Here is a 26,241-nt window from a genome sequence, read left to right on the forward strand (position 1 = left end):
ATAAAATTAAAAATTATTCGAGTTTAATAGAGTATTTATAAAAGAAAGTGACGACCACTTACTTGTATATAGATAATGAGTGGTTTATTCTCTTGCAATAACATGGTTTATTCTCTTGCAATAACGATGACTTGCTTTTTAAATCGGGTTACACACATACATCGAGTACCCGTGTTTTGAGTAGCTCGAATTAAGGGTGTCAAAAATCTCTAAGAGGCGGGGATCTCCGTAGGAATTATCTCGAATAGGTCTTAATGGTAGAGAATTTTTTTTATAGGAATGAAAATGGGGAGTAAAATTTTTTTGAGACAGACGTGGGGACCCGAGCGGAGATTCCCGTCCTATCTCCGATAATTCCCCGAATATTTGAAATTTCTTAAATAATCTTACTTTATTTTTAACATAGGAATTTTTTAGTAGTTTCACCAATTAAAAAAACCCTAACACTATTATTCAGTCTTTCCTACTCACTGTGTTGTTTGCTGCGCCATTTACTCTCTATTTCCAATCCCAACTTTCTTCCATTTCCACTTTGTTTAAACTCCAAAACTCCCACAGCCCCAACTCTCTCCAGTTTTCACTTGATATTAAAGACTATATCTTATTGTTTTTTTTAGAATGGAAATTGTATTTTAAGATTTTATTTTATGGACTATAATTTATTATGTTGTATTTGTGGACTTATAATCTTGGATAAGATATGTTTATGTATTTGTAATAGTATTTTTTAGTTTGTTTTTTTATTTTTTGATATTTTTTACTATAATTTTCATATGAATGTTAAACATAAGGGATGGGAAATGGGGTTTCGCGAAAAATACGAAAAACGCGGAAAATGGGAATGAGGACAATTATCCCCCACGGCAGGGATTAGGACAGAAATGGGAATTAATTCTGAGGGCGGAGACAGAAAGCAGGGAGGCATCCTCCGTCCCCGCCCTACCCCATTGACATCCTAGCTCGAACATGTTAGTCCGTGTGGCTTTCAGCCTAATCTCCTTATTGGGCCCATTGAAGGGGAGCTCGTTTATTTTGAGTTATGTCTAATTATTTTTGGGCTACGAAATATATATATAATTTTGGGAAGGCTAGTGGCGACACAAATATAATTGTCATTTCCTGTTTACTACTTTTTTTTGTGGCTATCTGTTTACCCGTTTAATTGACGTAATTAAGTACCAATTAATTGATCTGATGATAGCCTATCCATAAGAAGCAGAAGGGCACATTTTGGGCTTAGGCCATACAAAACACAATTTGGGCTTGGCCTACTTTAGCAATTCTCTTCGAAAAATGAGAACAAAAAAAACAAAAGTTCATTTTTTCTTAACAAAGGTTGAAGGCTTCAGTTCACTCGTCATGATTATGAGAGCAATCTCATTGCTTTATAAGTAGCGGTGGGTGGAAAAGTAGTTAAGTTCCATTCAATCAAGTCAAGTCATATACCAAATATCAGAAAGCAGACAATAACAACTTGAAGGAGTTTTTGCTCAGCTATTTCAAATTGCCCAGAGAAATTGTTTTCAGTTGTATTGTATATCTCAAGTCCCATGCATGTAATTTTAAAACATTTGGTACATTTATAATCTTATTTCTGTATGTAATTATAAACTTTATATAGTGAGAATATGTTGCTTTGTGTAATTTACACTTAAAAGTGGAATTGAGGTGAGGAGATGGTGAATGAGAGAATCTAGAAGCTGACATAGTTGTTGTCAATCATCCACTTGAGGCTCCAATTGTTAGAGTCACATTTGTAGGACCAATAAGCCCATCCAAATGTGGCACGAGAATATACATCCACTTGGGCCTTTAGAAACTGTCGGTGATCTTCCTTTGAGGCATCATGCACGCTCCAATCCCCACTCCACTCCCCTGCCAAATGAAACTAGTATGTCAAAATAACAACATTTACAATGATCCAATAAATTAAAAGAGGACTCTTACCAACAAAGATGAGGGGTCCATTGGATGCAGTGAGAGAGCTAAGATCAGAGGCTCTTTGATTTCTAATATAATCTATATTCTGTTTGACATTCATGCTGTTGAATTTGGGATCAAACAGGTTGTAATAGTGCACATCAATGACTACTCTATTGAAACCTCCGGCAAAGGAAAGAAGAGATTTTGAATCTCTATCAAGAGGGTTAGACATGATGACATAAGCAGTGGAAGTGTGTTTCCGTACGACATCATAGCCTGCTTGGTAATACTTCTTTAAGGTTCCGAGATCCATCCTTCGAGGCTCATTCATCAACTCTATTGCTGCTAGATTTGGTCTATCTCCATACCTGCATGCACAGCACAAGTAAGACCGATTGAATGCTACGAAATGCATGGACATTTATGTAATTTAGACCTTTGAGCTAGGAAGTCTATGGTAGCCAGAGTGAGAGGTATGTATGAATCTCCCCATTCCTGGTATCCATCTCTGGTGGCACTATGGGGGTTACCATTTTGTGAACCTGGACATGCATGCAGATCCACAATTATCTTCATCCCATACTTTCTGCAATCACATTAACACAAGCATCATTGCCATTGATGATAGTGAGAACTGAATTGAATTGAATTGAATTGGTCTTACTGTGCCCATGTGAAGGCCTTGTCTAATATCTTGGATGACCCCCCTACAAATGGCTTTGGTGGTGTTGGATCTTGAGCTATCCACCACCCAACGGGAACTCTCACAGCATTTACCCCATTCTCTGACATGAACTTGAAATCATCTTCTGTGATATACGTATTCCAGTGATCCTGCATAGCTCCATCAAAATCAATTAGAGAGTAGAAAGTCCTTGTTAAGAGTTGTTAATCAAACATATGTTTATTATACTTTATACCCTCATGATTTGAGGAGCTTTCTCAGGACCATAGCCATTTGTAATTTGGTATTCCCCTCTTATCGTGCTCTCTGTCAAAATTATCATTTTGAACACAGACGGATCACTATCCTCCCAACTTGACCCTTCATAATCTGCACTTACCTTTGTCTCCGATATAGCCTACATAGAGTAATACTATTATTACATTACATACATTATATTATACAACATGAACACTTAACATGATCACCGACCTGTAAAAAGAGGCCATTTGGTGCTCTAATGCGAACCCTGTTTGGGTCACCATCATTCCTCACAATCTGAAATGTTTCCATGCTGCTGCTTGCTGAATCCGAATTCGCCACTACATTGTTTCCTCCTTCACCTTCACTCTCCAATCCCATAAATTGCTTGTTCGCCACTCTAAAGTTGAAGAATGTTTCATTCACTCTCCACAGCTTTGTTGACAATTGTACACACAAAAATATCAATTTATTTTTTATAAATACCTATGTTGCTGCCTAGAAACTAAAGAATCAAATAAAAACATCGTATCCAGTAAATTAAACTAACCCTGAAAGTCTCCCACCCCCTGGCGGTGGTACGGTTGGCAACTACAATGCTTCCTCCTCCATGTTCTGCACTGAGATACGTCTGCAGCTTGGTTGACATGAACTGCACTTGAGTTCCATCCTGAAATTTTCCAAATTATTGCTAATCTTGTAACAGGAAAGAAAATGATAAACAGGACGTGATACATTTCAAATCAACAACATACTAAAAGATCTTTATTGGGAATCCCATCAAAGAGAGAAGGTTTCATCCATCCTTCAATAAGGAGCCAATTTCCGAGGTTCACAGCTCTAAGCGTCAAAGAGGAACTACTGTTTCCAGATTCTTCAGCAACAGAAACATAGTGACAGAGAGCAACCACAAGGCTCAAGAACAAGAATCGGTTGTTCATTTTACTCCACTATTGCTTGTGTTTGTGTGTGTGGAGTGAGCGTTACGCACGAGGATATAGCATATAAATAATAATGGTTTCAATGTTTAGAGATATCTCTGTAAAAGTGCATGCTTGGTTAATTAATTATTATCTTGGTGTACATGAGATTATTATTCTTGAAACCTAGCTGGGTGCATTGCTACTTTTATGTAGTGGTTGATCATCTTGTTCTATTTCTACATTAATTGTCCTACGTATACTGGAGTATGCTGAAAATGCCACATCACCGGAAATTATTTTTCATGTCTTTTTGCAACACTAGATTCCAAGCGTTGATCGTCGGCATTTAATTATTACGTAATATGCATGACACCCACTATTATTTTGGATTTTGATGTGATATAACTACACTTTTTATACTTAGATCATATATTCAAATTAAGATTACTATTTTCTTAGTAAAGCCTGGGTTGTTGAAAAGTATTGTTTGATTCTCGGGTACTTTATTTATACTGAGAACATAAATTACTCATTAAATATCATTTACAAAGAAAACGTAGTCACTAAGCGATACGTCCATAGGGTATTTAAACTATTTATTATAAAAAAGAATAAAATAAACTAAATATATGCGATTGATCATTGAATGATGACTATGACTCCATGAGTGCTTAGCGTGCAGCTTCTTGCAGGCAACAGCTTTTACGAAGGATTGATTCTAGAAATAACTTTCTTTCTAAAGACAAAACAGGTAGCTCTCATGACTCATGAGTCATGACTCTCAACCCCTACCACTTTATTATGTATGCGTCATTCTCATACATTACATTCCCATAAAAAGTCTTGCCTCAATTATGCCAAAGTAGAAAGAGTTTCGTTAAAATATGCTTTTACAGTAATGCTAATTATATACTCATTTCTTTAAATTTTTGTAAGATATTTGCTAATATCACAGTACATAAATTAAATTCTAATATAGTACTTTAAAATTTTTTACTATGAGGCGGAATATTTTCTTTTTAGTTTTAGTTGTTTAATGTAAAACTTTCTGTTTAGATTAAAACAGCAACACGCTCTTCACACTGAATCTCTCATACAAGAATGTGTAATACCGTAATGGCTATAATTAATCAAGACAGTAAAACTGGAAATAGAAAAGTGTCAATGCAAACATATATGATACTTTACTTGCTTGTTTCTTAATCCAATAAGTGATTCCTAATGCCATTAACAGAGTAATAGAGTAGGCAGGGGTTAGCCATAGCATCCTTGGCAGATACAACCGCTGTTTGTTGCTATGTCTTAATCAATTTGACTTCTCATTAAAAGACAGATTACTGCTACCTACTGTATATGCCAGCTTAAAGTGCAAATGAGTAGGACTAGGGACCAAAACTGTTTCATATTGGACAGGGCTTTTATTTGATTCGGGCTTTAATTGTTTCGGCTAGCACGCGTTGATCTGTAAATATTCTAGGCCTAAGTATTAGGATTCATAAAGGCCCAACACCAGAACTTCTATATTTGGGCCTTAGTAAGGGCAATGTGTTATAAGCCCAATAGAGGTTTTATGAGTTAGTGCTAGCCCACATAGGCCGTATACATTGCTAAAAACACGTATACATAAGATTGCCATTTCGGCCTAAGGGCCTCTTTTTTACAAAAAAAAAAAAGCTAGGTCTAATGACATTTGTATATGCCTTATTTGATTAGGTAGTAGTTTCATAAAAGTATAAAACCCTTGGGGGAGGAGAAGGTATGTGTATGTTAGGAAATAACTTGACAAAAAAGATATCCTAATATTATTATTTGAAAAAAAAAAGTAAATTATTAATGTGAACAAGGTTGTTCAATTACTTTTGAGGACTAAAGCTAAACAGAGAATTGGTCAATTGGAAGCATGTGAAGGAGGGAAGTCAACTGTGGCATAAAAGTAACTGGAGTTAAATTGCAGATATCGATTATGGAATCATGTGAAGCTGGGAGTAGAGAAAGTTGACAATATTGCATTATGTATTTCCAGAAGTGGGAAATATTGTGGGGGCATCGAGGGAATGGTGCAGATAAAGCTGGTTCCTCCATTAAGGAAGAGAGTAGGCTCTATGGCATAGGATGGGACAAGAGGAGGGGAGACGAGGTCCCCCTAGGCCCCTACTCAGCTCTTAAGTGATCCTCTGCTTTCTACTGTGTTCACTGCACTACGATGTTCTAATATCACATTTAAAATATAATGATGCTAATATACCAAGTGTTAACGAACTGTTTAAGATGAGACTGTATTGACCCGTGGGGAACAGCCCCTGGATACTGGATAGAGAGAATTCAGAGAAGACAAACTTGTGACCAGTATCTGATTCTGCAAGCAATCTCAGGCAAAGGTCACTTCTGTCTCAACCCTCTATTCAATCAATAACACATGGAATGAGTTATAAGAGAGTGATATGTAATACGTGATGTGTTTCGCTTTCTAAAAGGAATCCTGATTTTGCGCTTGTTTTAAGCTCCACTGTACTCTGCTTGCCATGCAATGCAACAAGTGTGTTTCCTTTTCTCCATATTAATTTCTCTTGTGGTGCTGTATGTTGTTATAGGAAGATGGAAGTTGGTTCAGAAAGGGAAAGATTATGGAGGAGCAAGAGAGAGACGAGCCCTGAGCGTGTAAAAACGTGGAGGTTGAAGGGTCCCGGTCCCGGTCCCAGTCCTCGTTGTTCAGGTAGCAGGAAGGTTCAAGTTGTTTACTACCTCTCCCGAAACGGGCTCTTAGAGCATCCACACTTGATGGAACTTACCCTTCTGCCCTCGCAACTACCTCTTCGCTTGAAGCACGTGTTTGATCGCCTCATGGCTCTCAGAGGCACTGCCATGCCCTTGCAATACTCATGGTCTAGTAAAAGGAAGTATAAGAGCGGTTACGTCTGGCATGACTTGGCACCCAAGGATATACTGCACCCCTCTCAAGGAGGAGAAGAAGAATATGTACTCAAAGGATCTCAGCTTCTTCAACCTTCCACCGGTACGTTACTTCATTCCCTCTTCTCTCATCTACTCTTTTTTCAATCTCTCTCTACCATTAAGACGCATCAATTCCAATTCAGAACGCCAAGGATATGCATATGATGATGTTGATGACGATGAGGAGGAGCAGGGAGATAAAACAAGTTCCACAACCACACCCCATTCCCGCTGCTCCAGAGGTGTATCCACCGAAGAACTCCTTCACATCAACACAAGTACAGTTTCGGCATCACTTGGCGCTGCCCCTGTTCCAGGTGCTGCTACTCTGGCTGAAAAGCTGAACCACCAAGGTAATGAGCGGAGAGTGTTAGAAGATGAAGGAGCAACACCGAGTCGTCACTCGGTTCTGCTGCAGCTGATAGCGTGCGGTAGCTCCGCTTTGGAGAGCAATGTGGGGACCACCAAGAAAAGGGAGACTGTGGGGAAGTTGCAATGTGAAGATAAGGAATACTTCAGTGGCAGCCTCCTCGAATCCATGAAAGCCCAAGCCCAAGCCCAAGCCCCATCCCCATTGGAGCCACAACTCACCAGATCTAATTCCTACGACGAACAAAGGTAGTTACATTTATGACTCTCATTAAGTGAAAAAGTGAGACGAGTGATGATCAAGCGTTTTTATGCAGACGAAGCAGCAGGCTGAGAATGGAAGAAAACGAGGGAGGAGAAGGAGGGGGACTCATCCACAAATGCATTCCTCGCAAGAAATCATCTTCCAAGTGACGCCATCTCAATCTCTATAATTATTAATTATAATATACTATCATTTCGGTAGCTGCCTCTCATCTGTTATTAATCTTATATGATTGTTGCATGTTCTTCACCATATCCGGCAACACCAACAACATTCAAGTTAAGCTTCGCACCAAACTATATGTGATAACTCATCACAGACTTTGATGTTTCATGTAATCTGGAATTTCTGATACATTCCATTATTTTACAATATAAATAGATCCAAATATATTAGTTACTTTTCTTTTTGAAAAAAAAAAAGGACCAGTTAAAGCATTTTGTGATTTTTTTACCAATACCATATTAATCAAGTAGTGATAGTTAATTTATCTCGTTTTCAATGGTTTCAAGGGTTTTCAATGGTTTCAAGAACTTTGAACTCAGCATATATATATATATATATATATATATATATATATATATATATATATATATAATATGGGTAGTTCTCTGGAAGCCAAGGTTACAATGATTAAGAATGGCTAAGATTTATCTGTCCTATAAATAGATGACATATGGAAAGGAATATGCATGTTTATAGTGGGATTGATATATATATATATGGGTAGTTTATCTGGAAGCCAAGGTTACAATGATTAAGAATGGCCAAGATTTGACTGTCCTATAAATAGATGACATATGGAAAGGAATATGCATGTTTATAGTGGGATTGATTATTATAAATGCTAGTAATTATTGCAAGACAAAAAAAATGTCATGACCAAAATACTGTGTATATTATATGGGCTTCTTATGTAAAACAAAAAGTCCTATTAATCATTTTTGAGTGAATAATACCCAAAACTAAAAAACCATTACAATAACGGGTCAACAAAATTTCTTAAATTATTAATAAATAATGGTAATTTGAGGAAAAAAAACCATGGGACATTTATATAAATTCTTGCTATTAATGTATTTATAGCATAGATTATATGAGAGAATAAATTTATAAAGTGTTTAAATTTTATAACAAAATATTATTTTAATAAAAATAACTATTAAACATTATTATTATTATTATTATTATTATTAAAAGAGAAATTATTGGGATTAACAACTTTTAGTATTTTTGGTTATTTTTTGAGCAACATAAATATTAAATTATAGTGACTCTGACGATCAAATAAGTAATGATGTTGAGACTTCCATGTTTTTAAAAGAAGCTGCATTGGCAGATGCCGAATATAAAAAATAAAGTGCATGATATATATAAAATAAAGTATATATTATAATTTTTTGCTTTGAATATACCAAAATTTTTTAATATTTAATTTAATTATATTTTATTTTGTTGGATTTTTTTCTCTCCTTTGTGAGGCCCAAGTCCAACATTTTGGGAATGTATTCTTGCACCCTAGTGTCACAACCCTAATTCAGTTTTTTGAGATTTTTTTGAGAGAGAGAGAGAGAATAGCCACCAAAAGAGAGAAAGAAGGGAGAAAACAGAATTTCCGTTTTTGCCCAAAGTAGTAAATTTTAAATGGCAGTTTCTCAATTGTTTACCGTTGGATCGGCTTGAAATTTAAACTGCATGTTTCTATCATCTTGTTCTTCATTCTGGTCAGTGGAGATGTTGATTGGAGGTTTTCAGTAGGAGAAATTGGTTTCGTAAGAGAGAAATTAGGTTTCCCGTTTTTACACAGACCAGCAATGTTGAAACGGCAGTTTCTCATTCTTTCACCGTTGGATCGACGTGAAATTTGAACCGTAAATTCTTCACATCTTGTTCTTCATTCTGAACGGTGGAGATTTTAATTGGAGGTATTTAGAGGGAGAAATTGGCTTCGACATCAGCTTTATTTTTTTGGGTATATTTCATCTTCTTGCCTATTATTTGTGAGCTTTGGTGCATTGATGTTTTGGCTGGTTATATTCACGTTTTTGTGCTTTGTTTGAGACTCTCTTGTACCTCATTTGATTATAGTGGAGCTATTTCATTGGTCTGAACGACCCGTGGTTTTTACCTCTCACATTGAGAGGGTTTTCCACGTTAAAATCTCGGTGTGTTCTTGTTATTGCTTTACTTGCTATATTTGCTTGTTATAGTTGCTGCCATATTGTGTTGTGAGTGCTTCCATATTATTTTTGTGTTGGAAATTTGTGTCGTTTCCGCTGCTAGGCTCTTTCATACTGGCATCAGAGCTTGTTGGTATTTTTCTGGGCTTGTGATTCTGTGAACAATGGAAGCTAATACTAATACTAGTAGGATGATCACTCTTAATGGTCCTAATTATGATTTGTGGAAGTCAAAGATGGAAGATTTGCTTTATGTCAAAAATTTTCATCAACCAGTTTTTGGTACAGAGAAGCCTAATGATAAGTCTGATGATGATTGGACTTTGTTGCATAGACAAGTCTGTGGATATATTAGGCAGTGGGTTGACGATAATGTGTTGAACCATATTATTGGAGAGACACATGCTCGAACCCTTTGGATTAAGCTTGAACAGTTGTATGCTCAAAAAACTGGGAATAACAAGATGTTTTTTATCAAACAGTTGTTGGCTTTGAAGTATACAGATGGGACATCAATGATAGATCACTTGAATAATTTCCAAGGAATTATGAATTAGTTATCTTCCATGGGTATCAAGTTTGATGAAGAGGTTCAAGGATTGTTACTTCTTGGCTCCTTACCAGACTCGTGGGAAATTCTCAGAATGTCATTGTCTAATTCTGCTCCTGATGGTGTAATCTCTATGGATCTTGCCAAGAGCAGTATTTTGAATGAAGAGATGAGAAGAAAGTCACAAGGTACATCGACTACACATTCAGATGTTCTTATTTCTGAGTCTAGGGGGAGAAGCAAAAGTCGAGGTCCTAAAGGTAGAGATCAAAGCAGAAGCAAGTCTCGAGAAAAGTATAAGAATATTGAGTGTCATCATTGTGGTCAAAAGGGACATGTCAAGAGATTTTGTTGGCAGCTAAAGAAGGAGAAAACCATGGCAAGTAAAGACAAGAGCACAAATAAAGATGATGGTACTAAGGAAGACAAGGTTAATGTAACTCATGATGATTTTCTTGTTGTTGAGGAGTTTGAATTTGTTAACCTTGTTGATAATAGCACTAGTTGGGTGATTGATAGTGGTGCTTCTATTTATGTTACATCTAGGAGGGATTTGTTTACATCTTATACTTCTGGTGATTTTGGTGATGTGAAAATGGCTCATCAAGGTGTTGCAAAATATGCTGGTGTTGGACAGGTTTGCTTAGAAACCTCCAACGGTACCAAGTTGACTTTGAAGCGTGTAAAACATATTCCAGATATTCGGTTGAACTTACTTTCTGTTGGTAAGTTGTGTGATGAAGACTTAGATAGCTCATTCTCTCGTGATAGTTGGAAGCTCACCAAGGGTTCTATGGTTGTTGCTAGAGGTACAAGAAACTCTACTCTTTATTTAACTCAAGCAAAGATTGTGAAAGATATTGTTAATGCTGCTGAGTTTGTTGATGAAACTGATTTATGGCATAAGAGATTATGTCATATGAGTGAGAAAGGCATGAATATGTTATCCAAGAGGAATCTTTTGTCTGGTTGCAAGGTTGCTTTGCAAAATTGCAATCATTTCTTTGCTGGAAAACAAAACAGGGTTTCTTTTAAGAGCCATCCACCTTCAAGGAAGCCGGAGATACTTGACTTGGTGCATTCTGATGTATGTGGGCCGATGAAGACAAGAACACTTGGAGGGTCTATCTATTTTGTAACCTTTATTGATGATCATTCTAGGAAATTATGGGTTTACACTTTAAAGACTAAAGATCAAGTTTTGAATGTGTTCAAGCAATTTCAAGCTTCTGTTGAAAGAGAAACTGGGAAGAAGTTGAAATGCATTCGTACTGACAATGGTGGTGAGTACTCAGGTCCATTTGATGCTTATTGTAAAGAGCATGGTATAAGACATCAGAAGACTCCTCCAAAGACTCCTCAGTTGAATGGCTTGGCTGAAAGGATGAACAGAACACTGGTTGAAAGAGTTAGGTGCTTGTTGTCACAATCTGGATTGGTAAAATCCTTTTGGGGTGAAGCTTTGAGCACTGTTGTTCATGTCTTGAACCGGACACCATGTGTTCCCTTGCAATTTGAAGTGTCAGAGAAGGTATGGTCAGGTAAAGATGTTTCTTATGATCATTTAAGAGTCTTTAGATGCAAAGCCTTTGTTCATATTCCCAAAGATGAGAGATCTAAGCTTGATGTAAAGACTAGGCAGTGTATTTTTATTAGCTATGGCATGGATGAGTTTGGTTACAGGTTTTATGATCCTGTTAACAAGAAGGTGATTCGGAGTAGAGATGTTGTCTTTGTTAAAGACCAAACATTGAAGGATGTTGATCATGCGGAGAAGCCAATGGTTCAGCCTAGTGATGATTTTTCTGACTTGGATATTACTCGCTCTATGCCTATGGTAGAAGATGGTAGAGTTGAAGCTCAAAATAATAAGCATGATACAAGTGCAGGTGAAGATGGAACAGTTGATCCGATACTTGATGAAGTTGGTGATGATGATCAAGATGAAGAACCAGCTTTGGAAATTCTTGCAAATGCACTCAGAAGGTCTACAAGAGAGAGGAAGCCTTCATCAAGGTATTCTCCACATGAGTTTGTTTTGTTGACTGATGGGGGAGAACCTGAATGCTTTGGAGAGGCTGTTGAAGATGAAAGCAAAGCTCAATGGCTTGAAGCTTTGCAAGAAGAAATGAAGTCCTTGCTTGAGAATGATATCTATGAGTTGGTGAAGCTACCGAAGGGTATGCGAGTTTTGAAGAACAAATGGGTATTCAGAATCAAGAATGAAGAACACAATTCTAAGCCTAGGTATAAGGCTAGATTGGTTGTTAGAGGTTTTAGCCAGAGAAAAGGTGTTGATTATGAGGAGATCTTTTCTCCTATTGTGAGGATGTCATCCATTCGTGCTGTGCTTGGATTAGCAGCATCTCTTGATTTGGAGATTGAGCAAATGGATGTGAAGACAGCTTTTCTTCATGGTGATTTAGATAAGGGGATCTACATGGAGCAACCGGAGGACTTTGTTGTTAAAGGAAAGGAAGATTTTATGTGCAAGCTTAAGAAGAGTCTTTATGGGTTGAAGCAAGCTCCAAGACAGTGGTACAAGAAGTTTGAATCTGTTATGTGGGAGCATGGTTACCGTAAGACAACTTCAGATCATTGTGTATTTGTGCAAAAATTTTCTGATGATGATTTTATCATTCTTTTGCTTTATGTGGATGATATTTTGATTGTGGGCAAGAATGCTTTGAGGATTAATGAGTTGGAAAAACAGTTGAGCAAGTTCTTTGCTATGAAAGACTTGGGTCCTGCCAAACAGATTTTGGGCATGACTATTACTCGTTATAGAGATTCCAAGAAGCTTTATTTGTCACAAAAAAGTACATAAAGAAGGTGCTTCAAAGGTTTGGCATGAATGATGCCAAATGTGTTGCTAGTTCTTTTGCTCCTCATTTTAAGTTGAGTACCAAGCAGTGTCCAACCACTGATGAGGAGAAACAAGCAATGGATGAAATTCCTTATGCCTCAGCTGTTGGAAGCTTGATGTATGCTATGGTGTGTACTCGACCAGACATTGTTCATGCGGTTGGTACAGTGAGTCATTTTCTCTCTAATCCAGGTAAAGAACATTGGAATGCTGTTAAATGGATTATGAGATATCTCAAAGGTACAACTAACTTGAGTTTAAGTTTTGGTGGTGAGAAACCTTTGCTAGTTGGCTTTACTGATGCAGACATGGCAGGAGATATTGATTCTCGAAAGTCTACTTCAGGTTATTTGATCAAGTTTGCAGGGGGTAGGGGTGTTCAGATCCAAACCGGTCTAAAAAAACCGCAAAACCAGACCGATCCAAACCGAAAACCAAATTAAACCGCTCTATTTTGGATATTTTTTGGATTTTGGATCGATTTTATTGCGGTTCGGTTCGGTTTGCGATTCCACTCTAGATAACCGAACCGAACCAAACCAAACCGCATATATTACAAATAATAATAATAATAATAATAATAATAATAATAATAATAATAATAATAATAATAATACCTACCGTAGCACTAGCACACTAGTGCAGTAGTGCCGATTCCTAAATTTTTGAAACCCTAAACTAAAGAAAGAAAGTAAGAAACCCTTTCTGCTCAGTGCTGTCTCTCACTCCTTAGTCCTTAGTCTTCGTTCTTCATCCTTACACAACATCACTCACTCTCACTATCACAGATTCACAGCATCACTCACTCTCAGTCACTCCCACTGACACACGCCGACGTCGTCCGCCGCTCTTCTTCTGAGTAATGCCCTTCGCCGCCTCGTCTTCTCAGTGACGCCGCTGGCGGCTCCTCTCCGCGGTGACGCCGCTGCCGCCTTCTCCCCTCGGTGGCGCCGTTGCTGCTCTTCTTCAAGGTATATTTTTACTTAGCTTTGTTTATTTTGTTTTGTTCTGTTGTTTTAAGATTTTGTTTAAATTTAATTTTTACTTGTTAATCTGTGTTAAACTATGTTAAACTGTTCATTGTTGAAGGTAGATTTTTACTTGTTTTTGTTTATTTTGTTTTATTCTGTTATTTTAAGATTTTGTTTAATTTTAAATTTTACTTGTTAATCTGTGTTAAATTGTTCAAGCCTCAAGGTATATTTTTACTTGGTTTTGTTTATTTTGTTTTGTTCTGTTGTGTTAAGATTTTGTTTAATTTTATTTTTTACTTGTTAATTTGTGTTAAACTGTTCATTGTTGAAGGTAGATTTTTACTTGCTTTTGTTTATTTTGTTTTGTTCTGTTGTTTTAAGATTTTGTTTAATTTTAATTTTTACTTGTTAATCTGTGTTAAACTGTTCAAGGTATATTTTTACTTGCTTTAATTTTTACTTGTTAAACTGTGCTTTAATTTTTATTTGTTAAACTTTGTATTAAATTAAGTATTTTGTTCTTGTTGATTGAAATTGAATTCTATTTTTTTTTATCTTCTGCAGATTTTATATTTGTTCCAGTAATTTTAGCTTTTAATTCGAAGGTCAACAATGTCAGCTTCATATCTTGAGATAATTTTTTATTGTGTAATGTGTATGTTGGTAACAACTCAATATGTTAATTAATTGAGGAAAATATTAAAATAACATAAACTGATTAATTATCTTTGTTATCACAGGATGTTCAAAGTAGCGAGCCAGGATTTACCAGTGCTACTCCATCCACTTTTGAATCAGTCAGATCTTCAGGACAGTTAGAGTCAATGCCGCCTCCACAGCAGCAATCGCAGCCACAAACTCAGACGCAGACGCAGCCACCATCGCTGCCGCCACTGCCGCCGCACAGTGATCAGAACAATGAAGGAACTAGATCTAAGAGGAGGAGAGGCAAAGCAAATATTGCTAATGAGTCACCTAATCCTGGCCAGTCTGAGGAACAAGGTACAGGTAACACTAAAAAACCTGTTAAACCTAGATCTTGGACTTGGGAGCATTTTAAAAAAGATGATAGTGGTCCCAAACCTAGGGCTATATGTAAGTGGTGTGGAGCATCTTATGCGGCTGATTCACATAAAAATGGTACTAGCAATCTTAAAAGTCACTTGTTGAGTCAATGTAGAAAATTTCCAAAAGATTCACTTGATCCCACTCAAAAAACACTTGTTATGCAGCAACTTAAAAAAGAAGAAGGAAAAGAAGAAGGAAATGGGCTGGGTAATTGTTTGACTTCTGTATCATTTGATCCTGACTTATGTAGACAAGCTCTTGCTAGAATGATAATCATAGATGAGTTGCCTTTTAGATTTGTTGAAGGGAAGGAATTTCGTTATTTCATGAGTGTTTTACAGCCAAAACTCCATATTCCGGGCAGAATTTCAGTTGCTAGGGATTGTTGGAACTTGTTCATGAATGAAAAACATAAATTGAAGAGTGTCTTTGTAAACTCAAATCAAAGTGTGTGTTTGACCACTGATTGTTGGACTTCTGTACAAAATCTAAACTATCTTTGCCTCACTGCACATTTTATTGATCAAGATTGGAAGTTGCAAAAGAGAATTCTTAACTTTTGTCTCATCAAGAATCATAAAGGTGAAACAATTGGTAGGAAGATAGAAAAATGTCTTTTGAATTGGGGAATAAGTAGAGTCTTTAGCATCACGGTTGATAATGCTAGTTCAAATGATGTTGCCATTTGTTACTTGAAAGGTAGAATGGAAGATTGGAATTCACATCCTTTAAAAGGTGAACATTTGCATGTTAGGTGTTGTGCTCATATCTTGAACTTGGTGGTGAATGATGGTTTGAAGGATATGCATTCTTCAATTAGTAAAATTAGAAATGCTGTTAGATATGTCCGTGCTTCTCCTAGTCGTATGGATAGGTTTAAAAGTTGCATTAAAGAGGCTAGGATCCAAGACTGCTCTTGTGTGTAATTAGATGTCCCCACTTGGTGGAATTCCACTTACATAATGCTTGATAGTGCTTTAAAATTTCAAAAGGCCTTCAAGAGATTAAGTGAGAGGGATGCTGAGTTTGTAATGATGCAAGGGGGCATTCCAAAGAATGAAGATTGGGATAATGCAAGATGTTTTGTGAGGTTTTTGAAGATTTTTTCTGATGTAACCAAAAAAGTCTCGGGTTCTACATTTGTGACTTCTTCATATTTTCATCACTTTTGTTCAATTCTTAGTTCTTTGAAGACTTGGGCTGATAGTAATGACATACTACTTAAGGGTATGGCTACAAAAATGAAGGCTAAGCATGATAAATATTGGGGTAACTTGAGGAACATGAATATGATCATTTTTGTTGCTGTGGTACTTGACCCTAGATACAAGATTAAGTTTGTTGAGTGGAGTTTTCAAAGGTTGTTTGAGAAGGAGGATGCTGATTTTTTATGTGGTAAGGTGAAGGAAGTATTCAATGACTTGTTTAACAGCTATAGGGTTGCTCTCAATAGTGATCAAGCACACCAATCTACACAACACAGCCAAGATGTGGATATGGATGATAGTGCCTTTGATGATGTTCGCTTTGCGGCAGCATTTGAAAATGATGTACAAGCAAGTGAGAGTGTCAACACAAATGAAGTGGATTTATATCTCATGGAGTCCTTGGAGAAACCAGTTGATCCAAGTAGTTTTGATATTTTAACTTGGTGGAAAGTGAGCTCTAACAATTACAAATATCTTGTTTTAAGTCAAATTGCGAGGGATATTCTAGCTATGCCGGTGTCAACGGTTGCTTCTGAATCCGCCTTTAACACTGGAGGTAGAGTGCTTAATCAATATAGGAGCTCTCTTACTCCAAAAACTGTTGAAGCTTTGATTTGTGCACAAAATTGGTTTCGAGCCAATTCATTGCCAATTGACCTTGAGGAGTCTTTTGAAGAATTTGAAAAACTTGAGAAAGGTAACGTTCTTTAATATTATGTTTTATTTTATCTTCACATAGTGATTAACTTTACTATTTGATAATATGTTTAACTTACTAATATTTATTTTATTACATTTTATTGTAGAACTTGAGCCAATTCCTCAACTAATAGATGAAGAAGGCTCTGGTGATGAATCTGATTAGTGATCAGTGCTTCAGCTTTCAGTTTGGAGTTCTTTATGTTATGTTTTTATTAAGGCTTTTCTATGTTATTTAATTTTGTGTTGTTGAGACTTGTTTAGTTATTTTGATGCTGAAGAATTATTATTTTATCAAGACTTGTTGAATATGTTGGATTGTTGGGCAATTGGACATGTTAGTTTATAATGTTTTATGGAATTTTTGTTTTATTATTACGTTGAATTGTGTTTTATTATTATAATGGATTATTGGACAGGTTATATAACTTTATAAATTAAGTTATTATTTTGTATTTAAAAAACCGCGGATCCAAACCGATCCAAACCACTGGTAATCGGATCGGATCGGATCGGATTTTCAAAAAATGTTCATCCAATCCAAACCGCACCGCACATAAATTAAGTGTTCGGATCGGATGACTTTTTCCTTCAAAACCGAACCAAACCGCACCGCAAACACCCCTAGCAGGGGGAGCTATTTCATGGCAGTCAAGACTACAAAAGTATGTTGCACTTTCTACCACAAAAGCAGAGTTTATTGCAGCAACTGAAGCATGTAAAGAGTTGTTGTGGATGAAGAAGTTTCTTGCAGCACTTGGTTTCAAGCAAGACCGTTATGTGTTGTTGTGTGATAGCCAAAGTGCTATTCATCTTGCCAAGAATTCTACTTTTCATCCAAGATCTAAACACATTGATGTTAGGTATCACTGGATACGGGATGTGTTAGATTCCAAGTTGTTAGAACTTGAAAAAGTTTACACTGATGACAATGGTGCTGATATGATGACAAAAGCATTGTCAAGAGAAAAGTTTGAAACATGTTTGATCGCCGGAATGGCGAGGGCCTCCACCTAGTCGAGAAGGGGGAGATTTGTTGGGTTTTTTTCTCTCCTTTGTGAGGCCCAAGCCCAATATTTTGGGGGTGTATTCTTGCACCCTAGTGTCACAACCCTAATTCAATTTTTTGAGGTTTTTTGAGAGAGAGAGAATAGCCACCAAAAGAGAGAAAGAAGGGAGAAAACAGAATTCCCGTTTTTGCCCAAAGTAGTAAATTTTAAATGGCAGTTTCTCAGTTGTTTACCGTTGGATCGGCTTGAAATTTAAACTACGTGTTTCTATCATCTTATTCTTTATTCTGGTTGGTGGAGATATTGATTGGAGGTTTGCAGTAGGAGAAATTGGTTTCGTAAGAGAGAAATTAGGTTTCCCATTTTTACACAGAGCAGCAATCTTGAAACGGTAGTTTCTTATTCTTTTACCGTTGGATCAACGTGAAATTTAAACTGTAAATTCTTTACGTCTTGTTCTTTATTCTGAATGGTGAAGATTTTAATTGGAGGTATGCAGAGGGAGAAATTGGCTTTGATATCAGCTCTGTTTTTTTGGGTATATTTCATCTTCTTGCCTATTATTTGTGAGCTTTGGTGCATTGATGTTTTGGCTGGTTATATGCATATTTTTGTACTTTGTTTGAGACTCTCTTGTACCTCATTTGATTATAGTGGAGCTATTTCATTGGTCTGGACGACCCGTGGTTTTTACCTCTCACATTGAGAGAGTTTTTCACGTTAAAATCTCGGTGTGTTCTTGTTATTGCTTTACTTGCTATATTTGCTTGTTATAGTTGCTGCCATATTGTGTTGTGAGTGCTTCCATATTGTTCTTGTGTTGGACATTTGTGTCGTTTCCGCTGCTAGGCTCTTTCATATTTTTAACTTTAAAATAAATTTTAATTTGACTTTGCAATAATATCTATTTTTGCAGTATATAATTATTCGATTATTTTTTTAATTGCAGTTAAATAAATTACACTTAATCTTGTTACTCTAATTCTAAATATATATTTTTTTAAATTTTATTCTTAATCACATTACTTTCTTTTTAAGTACATTTAAATTCGAATAAGAATAAAATTACAAAAAAATCAATAATTATCTATAGTAAAACAATTAACATTATTTAAGGATAAAAAAAATATAAATATTGAGAGGACAGAATTATGATGCTTCCATTTTTAATATAATCTGGTATTATTGATTTTCAACTAGTTTATTTAAATAAATTATCCTAGATATGACATTATGAATTTAAGATTTACAAATACCAGCTTTAGTGAATTCAAAAAGTGAAAAGATAAATATTATTAATAGAACTTATTATAAAGATTTTTATTAAAAGTAATGCTACATGGCCAATAAGTATTATCATTTTTGTTCCGTACTTAATCAGTAATAAGTTATACTCAGATTACATAGCTTTTACACACAATAAGCATCTAATTTACACCTATATTTATTATTTTCACTCAAATTTTTCAAAATTTATACACATGAATTAATAAAATTTATCTGTTAAATATAATTTAATATTTATGTTGCTCAAAAAATGACCAAAAATACTAAAAGTTGTTAATCTCAATAATTTTTCTTTTAATAATAATAATAATAATAATAATAATAATAATAATAATAATAATAATAATAATAATGTTTAATAGTTATTTTTATTAAAATAATATTTTGTTATAAAATTTAAACACTTTATAAATTTATTCTCTCATATAATCTATGATACAAATACATTAATAGCAAGAATTTATATAAATGTCCCATAATTTTGTTCTTTTTTTCCCTCAAATTACTGTTATTTATTAATGAATTTTTAGTTTTGGGTATTATTCACTCAAAAATGATTAATAGGGCTTTTTTGTTTTACATAAGAAGCCCATATAATGTACACAGAATTTTGGTCATGACATTTTCTTTTTTGTCCTACAATAATTACTAGCATTTATAATAATCAATCCCACTAAAAATCTGCATACTCTTTTTCATATGTCATCTATTTATAGGACAGTCAAATCTTGGCCATTCTTAGTCATTGTAACCTTGGCCACTAGAGAACTACCCTATATATATAAACTAAATTTTTAACAATAAAAAGGTATAATTTTTTGTGAAAACTCAGGTGAAGTCGACTTTACGTGAAGTTGATATCTAAGAGTCAGTTGGATGAAAATTTAGTCAACTCAGTCAAATCATCTAATGACTCTCAAATATCAACTTCACGTAAAATCCACTGCACCTGAATTTTTACCTATAATTTTTTTAAATCAATAATAGAGCCTGCGTTCTGTATATATTGCCATTGAGGGGTAGCGCAACTTTTTTACATGAAAATGTTCACAATCCTAAAAAATCAATATATAGGTGCACGATAATGAAACCCTTTTAGGTGCCTTAAGAGTAAAAAGATCATATTTGCTTTATTCTATTTATGCCGTGATATATATTAACAATTTTGAAAGGAGAGAATAGTCCATTTAAAGAAAGTACAATTTTTGAGATTTTTATTTTTGATATGATGAAAATAGTTGTGTATAGCTGAATTATGGGGGAGCTGGGTGAATCACCGCCGTATGATCACTGGGAAAGAGAAATCGAACCGTCCGATGGGAAGTACTAAAATCAGACGGACCGAGTACTGTAATCGGGGGTACACAAAATTCTCGGTCCGATTTCGTTCCCCATTCCACGTGGCACGCATGCAGACCCCCCGGTTGAATCCAACGCTTCCCAAACTTGAGTTGAATGTATCCCCACCTTCCAGTAGCATCCCTTTCAACCTCACACTCAAAACTCTCTCTATTTGCTCCCCAAATTCAGACCATCTCCATTGTTGAAGGCTATAAGGACCACACAGCAGCTATAAATTGGACTGAAGATAATGCCAAGAAGACCCAAAATTAAGGAAGTGAATCAGCTAGAATTTCACATTATTAATTATCTTGGACATCCAGATTATGTAAGTTTTTATTATTTAAAATTTTGATTTAATAAATAGAATAATGTAAGATTTTAGTAATAGTATAAAAATAATAGAGTAGAACTAATTAGTTAAATTTAAAGGATTTAGAAATAGAGTAAAAATAATTAATTTAAAAATTCTGAATTTTTTTGTTAGTATGTTTTATTTTGAAATGAAATATATGATTAGTTATTATGTTTTTGTTAGTTTGGATGAATGAATGAAATTAAATTATTATTATTATTATTGTTGTTGTTGTTGTTGTTGTTGTTGTTGTTGTTGTTGTTGTTGTTGTTGATAATCTGTGAATATTATTGTTATTATTATTTTTATTACTATTATTTGTTTGAAGGAAATTTGAATTCATATATTTTTGTTTTGGTTAATTGTATTGAACTGGAAGTAGATTTTAGATTAGAATATACAAATCTGTATTATTTTAGTTTAATAATAGAATTAATAAATTAGGTTTGATCGCTGATAATAATAATAGGATAATTTTGACAATTTTAAAAGACCGAATCTAGATTTATGAATATTATTAATAATATCGGCTTTTTAAAATTAATAATAATTATTATTATATATATACCAATAATAATAATAATATATATGCTTTGTAATGTAATGTAAAGACAAATATATATATATATAATGGAGTATAATCAGATCATTGTTAATATAATTATGTACTGATAGTTACAATAAAAATGTGATATTGCAGGGTTTATGAATGTTGTTATGTGATCACTATTTACCGCCGGACTGGTACAACTCAATTGTTGAGGTGCATTTACGGGAGACTGGTTTTTATCATGTTTCTCATATTGGAGTCGTTCAATGCCAGTCAGCAATGGTTAATGCTCTCATCGAGAGATGGCGTCCAGAGACTCACACCTTCCATTTTTCGATTGGTGAGTGTGCCGTGTCGTTGAAGGATGTGGCGATGATTCTCGATCTGCCGACTGATGAGCGGATAATTTATACGCTTTTTGGCATTGTTTTTAGTATGTTTTTAGTATGATTTAGTTAGTTTTTAGTATATTTTTTATTAGTTTTTAGTTAAAATTCACTTTTCTGGACTTTACTATGAGTTTGTGTGTTTTTCTGTGATTTCAGGTATTTTCTGGCTGAAATTGAGGGATCTGAGCAAAAATCTGATTTAGAGGCTGAAAAGGACTGCAGATGCTGTTGGATTCTGACCTCCCTGCACTCAAAGTGGATTTTTTGGAGCTACAGAAGCCCAATTGGCGCGCTCTTAATGGCGTTGGAAAGTAGACATCCTGGGTTTTCCAGCAATGTATAATAGTCCATACTTTACCCGAGATTTGATGGCCTAAACCGGCGTTGCAAATCAGCTTCAGAATTCCCAGCGTTTAACGCTGGAACTGGCATAGAAATTGGAGTTAAACGCCCAAACTGGCATAAAAGCTGGCGTTTAACTCCAGAAAGAGCCTCTACACGAAAATGCTTCAATGCTCAGCCCAAGCACACACCAAGTGGGCCCGGAAGTGGATTTTTCTGTCATTTACTCATTTCTGTAAACCCTAGGTTACTAGTTCACTATTAATAGGATCTTTGGACATTGTATCTGGACCTCATGACACTTTACACGTTTCTTTGTGTACCTTCCACGGCATGAGTCTCTAAACCCCATGGTTGGGGGTGAGGAGCTCTGCTGTGTCTTGATGGATTAATGCAATTACTACTGTTTCTTATTCAATCATGCTTGCTTCCATTCTAAGATATCACTTGTTCTTAACCCGGATGAATGTGATGATCCGTGACACTCATCATATTCTCAACTATGAACGTGTGCCTGACAACCACCTCCGTTCTACCTTAGATTGAGTAGATATCTCTTGGATTCCTTAATCAGAATCTTCGTGGTATAAGCTAGAACTGATGGCGGCATTCAAGAGAATCCGGAAGGTCTAAACCTTGTCTGTGGTATTCTGAGTAGGATTCAATGATTGAATGACTGTGACGAGCTTCAAACTCCTGAAGGCGGGGAGTTAGTGACAGACGCAAAAGAATCAATGGATTCTATTCCGGCCTGATCGAGAACTGACAGATGGATAGCCGTGCCGTGACAGGGTGCGTTGAATATTTCCACTGAGAGGATGGGAGGTAGCCACTGACAACGGTGAAACCCTACACACAGCTTGCCATGGAAGGAGCTTTGCGTGTTTGATGAAGAAGACAGTAGGAAAGCAGAGATTCAGAAGATGGAGCATCTCCAAAACCTCAACCTATTCTCCATTACTGCATAACAAGTACTTATTTAATGTTCTTTTACTTTTTACAATCAACCTTGATAATTTCTGATATCCTGACTAAGATTTACAAGATAACCATAGCTTGCTTCAAGCCGACAATCTCCGTGGGATCGACCCTTACTCACGTAAGGTATTACTTGGACGACCCAGTGCACTTGCTGGTTAGTTATGTGGGATTGCAAAAGTGTGATTGCAATTTCGTGCACCAAGTTTTTGGCGCCGTTGCCGGGGATTGTTCGAGTTTGGACAACTGACGGTTTATCTTGTTGCTTAGATTAGGACTGTTTTATTTTTGTTGGTTTAGAGTCTTTTATTTGAGTCTAGTTTCAAATTCTAAGTTTGGTGTCTTCCTTGTGTTTTTCCTTTAAAAATTTTCGAAAATTTGTGTTTGGTTTTCTAAAAATTTTAAGTTTGGTGTCATTTTGTTGTTTTTCTCTTTCCTCATTTAAAAAAAAAATCAAATCTTTTTCAAATTAATTTTCAATCATATCTTTTCAATTGCTGATTTCAAAATCTTTTTAATTAACTAATTGATTCAGTTTTCAATTTGCTTTGATTTTATTTTTTTGTTAATTTTCGAAATTTTATTTTATTTTCTATTTATTTTATTTTATATTTTTCGGTCACTTTAAAAAATAAATAAATAAATAAATAAATAAATAAATAAATAATCTACTTGCAATCTACATCAATTCCCTTTCTCCATCATGGACCTAAGTGGAATTGAGCAGTCCAGAAGGACTCTGGGGTCATATGCTAACCCCATTACAGCTGCATATGGGAGTAGCATCTGTATACCTCCCATTAAAGCAAGCAGCTTTGAGCTAAATCATCAACTCATTATCATAGTGCAGCAAAATTGCCAGTATTCCGGTCTTCCACAGGAAGAACCTACTGAGTTTCTGGCACAATTCTTACAAATTGCTGACACAGTACGTGATAAAGAGGTGGATCAGGATGTCTATAGACTATTACTGTTTCCATTTGCTGTAAAAGATCAAGCCAAGAGGTGGTTGAATAACCAACCTACAGCAAGCATAAAGACATGGAAATAGTTATCAGACAAATTCCTGAATCACTTTTACCCTCCAAAAAGGATGACACAGCTAAGGCTGGACATCCAAGGCTTTAAACAAGAGGATAATGAATCCCTTTATAATGCCTGGGAGAGGTATAGAGGTATGCTAAGAAAATGCCCCTCTGAAATGTTTTCAGAGTGGGTACAGTTAGACATCTTCTACTATGGGCTTACAGAAAAAGCTCAGATGTCTCTAGACCACTCATCTGGTGGATCTATACATATGAGGAAGACGATTGAGGAGGCTCAAGAGCTTATAGATACTGTTGCTAGAAATCAACATTTGTACTCTAGCAATGAGTTCTCTACAAAAGAAGAAGTTATGGCAGTAGCCACTGATCCTAATCCTCAAGAACAGATGATTGAGCTTAATCAGCAATTACACCTGATGACAAAACAGTTAGCAGAATTTAAAGAGATGCTCCAAGAAACTAAAATTGCTAACAAGAATATAGAATCACAGTTGAATCAGGCAAAACAGCAGCTATCTAAACAGATAACAGAAGAATGCCAAGCAGTTCAACTGAGGAGTGGGAAGACATTGAATAACACTGCTCAAAGTAGCAAAAAGTCAATGAAGGAACAATTGACAGAGGATAGCCAAACCACTATCCAAAATCCCTCTGAGGACAGTAAGAGCCCAGAGAGGAATACTATTGGCGTTCAAACGCCAGAAAAGGGGGGAAAGCTGGCGTTAAACGCCCATTCCCTGCCCAGTTCTGGCGTTCAAACGCCAGAAAAGGGGGAAAAGTTGGCGTTAAACGCCCAATGGGTAGCCAAGTCTGGCGTTCAAACGCCACAAAGGGGTCAGACACTTGCAAGTGCTGATAACAACCCCCTTAAGCAGGCTTCTCCAACCACTTTTGTAGGAAATAAACCTGCAGCAACTAAGGTTGAAGAATATAAAGCCAAGATGCCTTATCCTCAGAAACTCCGCCAAGCGGAACAGGATAAGCAATTTGCCCGCTTTGCAGACTATCTAAGGACTCTTGAAATAAAGATTCCGTTTGCAGAGGCACTTGAGCAAATACCTTCTTATGCTAAGTTCATGAAAGAGATCTTAAGTCATAAGAAGGATTGGAGAGAAACTGAAAAAGTGTTTCTCACTGAAGAATGTAGTGCAGTCATTCTGAAAAGCTTACCAGAAAAGCTTCAAGATCCAGGAAGCTTTATGATACCATGCACATTAGAAGGTGCTTGCACCAAGACAGCCCTGTGTGACCTTAGAGCAAGCATCAATCTAATACCTGCATCCACTATCAGAAAGCTTGGGTTGACTGAAAAAGTCAAACCAACCCGGATATGCCTCCAACTTGCTGATGGCTCCATTAAATATCCATCAGGCATAATTGAGGACATGATTGTCAAGGTTGGACCATTTGCCTTTCCAACTGACTTTGTAGTGCTGGAAATGGAGGAGCACAAGAGTGCAACTCTTATTTTAGGAAGACCTTTCCTAGCAACTGGACGAACTCTCATTGATGTACATCAAGGGGAAATAACCCTGAGAGTCAATGAGGATGAGTTCAAGTTGAATGTTGTTAAAGCTATGCAGCATCCAGATACATCAAATGACTGCATGAGCACTGATATTATTGACTCTTTGGTGGAGGAGGTCAATATGACTGAAAGTCTTGAATCAGAGCTAGATGACATCTTTAAAGATGTTCAGCCTGATCTGGAGGAACTAAAGGAAATTAAAGAAATTCTGAAAATTCCTCAGGAAGAAGATAAGCCTCCTAAACCAGAGCTCAAGCCACTACCACCATCCCTGAAATATGCATTTCTGGGAGAAGGTGACACTTTTCCAGTGATCATAAGCTCTGCTCTAAATCCACAGGAAGAGGAAGCACTAATTCAAGTGCTAAGGACACACAAGACAGCTTTTGGATGGTCCATAAGTGATCTTAAGGGCATTAGCCCAGCAAGATACATGCACAAGATCCTATTGGAGGACTATTACTGTTTCCATTTGCTGTAAAAGATCAAGCCAAGAGGTGGTTGAATAACCAA

The 26,241-nt window shown here is 36.0% G+C and overlaps 2 protein-coding genes and 1 pseudogene across 2 annotated transcripts; 2 read left to right on the forward strand and 1 right to left on the reverse strand.

Annotated features, from left to right (window-relative positions):
* Positions 1 to 1,504: 1,504 nt before the first annotated feature.
* Positions 1,505 to 3,992, reverse strand: LOC130973168 (probable glucan 1,3-beta-glucosidase A). The gene is made up of 8 exons (XM_057897597.1): positions 3,604 to 3,992; positions 3,399 to 3,518; positions 3,080 to 3,283; positions 2,844 to 3,005; positions 2,588 to 2,757; positions 2,360 to 2,509; positions 1,948 to 2,291; positions 1,505 to 1,875 (listed from the first exon to the last, which is right to left on the reverse strand). Exons 1-8 carry the CDS (start codon positions 3,787 to 3,789, stop codon positions 1,694 to 1,696), a joined length of 1,518 nt encoding a protein of 505 aa, XP_057753580.1. The 5' UTR covers positions 3,790 to 3,992; the 3' UTR covers positions 1,505 to 1,693.
* A 2,374-nt stretch (positions 3,993 to 6,366) lies between these two features.
* On the forward strand, positions 6,367 to 7,620 carry LOC130975301 (protein SOSEKI 2-like). Its single transcript, XM_057900116.1, has 3 exons — positions 6,367 to 6,784; positions 6,867 to 7,341; positions 7,410 to 7,620. The coding sequence occupies exons 1-3, from the start codon at positions 6,367 to 6,369 to the stop codon at positions 7,504 to 7,506; spliced, it is 990 nt and encodes a 329-aa protein (XP_057756099.1). The 3' UTR covers positions 7,507 to 7,620.
* Positions 7,621 to 12,937: 5,317 nt separating this feature from the next.
* LOC130975302 (zinc finger BED domain-containing protein RICESLEEPER 2-like) lies at positions 12,938 to 17,068 on the forward strand (annotated as a pseudogene).
* The last annotated feature ends 9,173 nt before the right edge of the window (positions 17,069 to 26,241 follow it).

The sequence above is a fragment of the Arachis stenosperma genome, chromosome 4, assembly GCF_014773155.1.
Source record: "Arachis stenosperma cultivar V10309 chromosome 4, arast.V10309.gnm1.PFL2, whole genome shotgun sequence".
Lineage (NCBI taxonomy): Eukaryota > Viridiplantae > Streptophyta > Magnoliopsida > Fabales > Fabaceae > Arachis > Arachis stenosperma.

Excerpts from the sequence above, each read along its gene's own strand:
- LOC130973168 (XM_057897597.1), bottom strand. The coding sequence starts at position 3,789 with ATGAACAACCGATTCTTGTTCTTGAGCCTTGTGGTTGCTCTCTGTCAC. Across the intron at positions 3,006-3,079 it reads CAAATGGCCTCTTTTTACAG|GCTATATCGGAGACAAAGGT; the intron begins GTCGGTGATCAT and ends TACTCTATGTAG. Across the intron at positions 2,510-2,587 it reads AAGGCCTTCACATGGGCACA|AAAGTATGGGATGAAGATAA; the intron begins GTAAGACCAATT and ends ATGTGATTGCAG.
- LOC130975301 (XM_057900116.1), top strand. The coding sequence starts at position 6,367 with ATGGAAGTTGGTTCAGAAAGGGAAAGATTATGGAGGAGCAAGAGAGAG. Across the intron at positions 6,785-6,866 it reads GCTTCTTCAACCTTCCACCG|AACGCCAAGGATATGCATAT; the intron begins GTACGTTACTTC and ends ATTCCAATTCAG. Across the intron at positions 7,342-7,409 it reads AATTCCTACGACGAACAAAG|ACGAAGCAGCAGGCTGAGAA; the intron begins GTAGTTACATTT and ends GTTTTTATGCAG.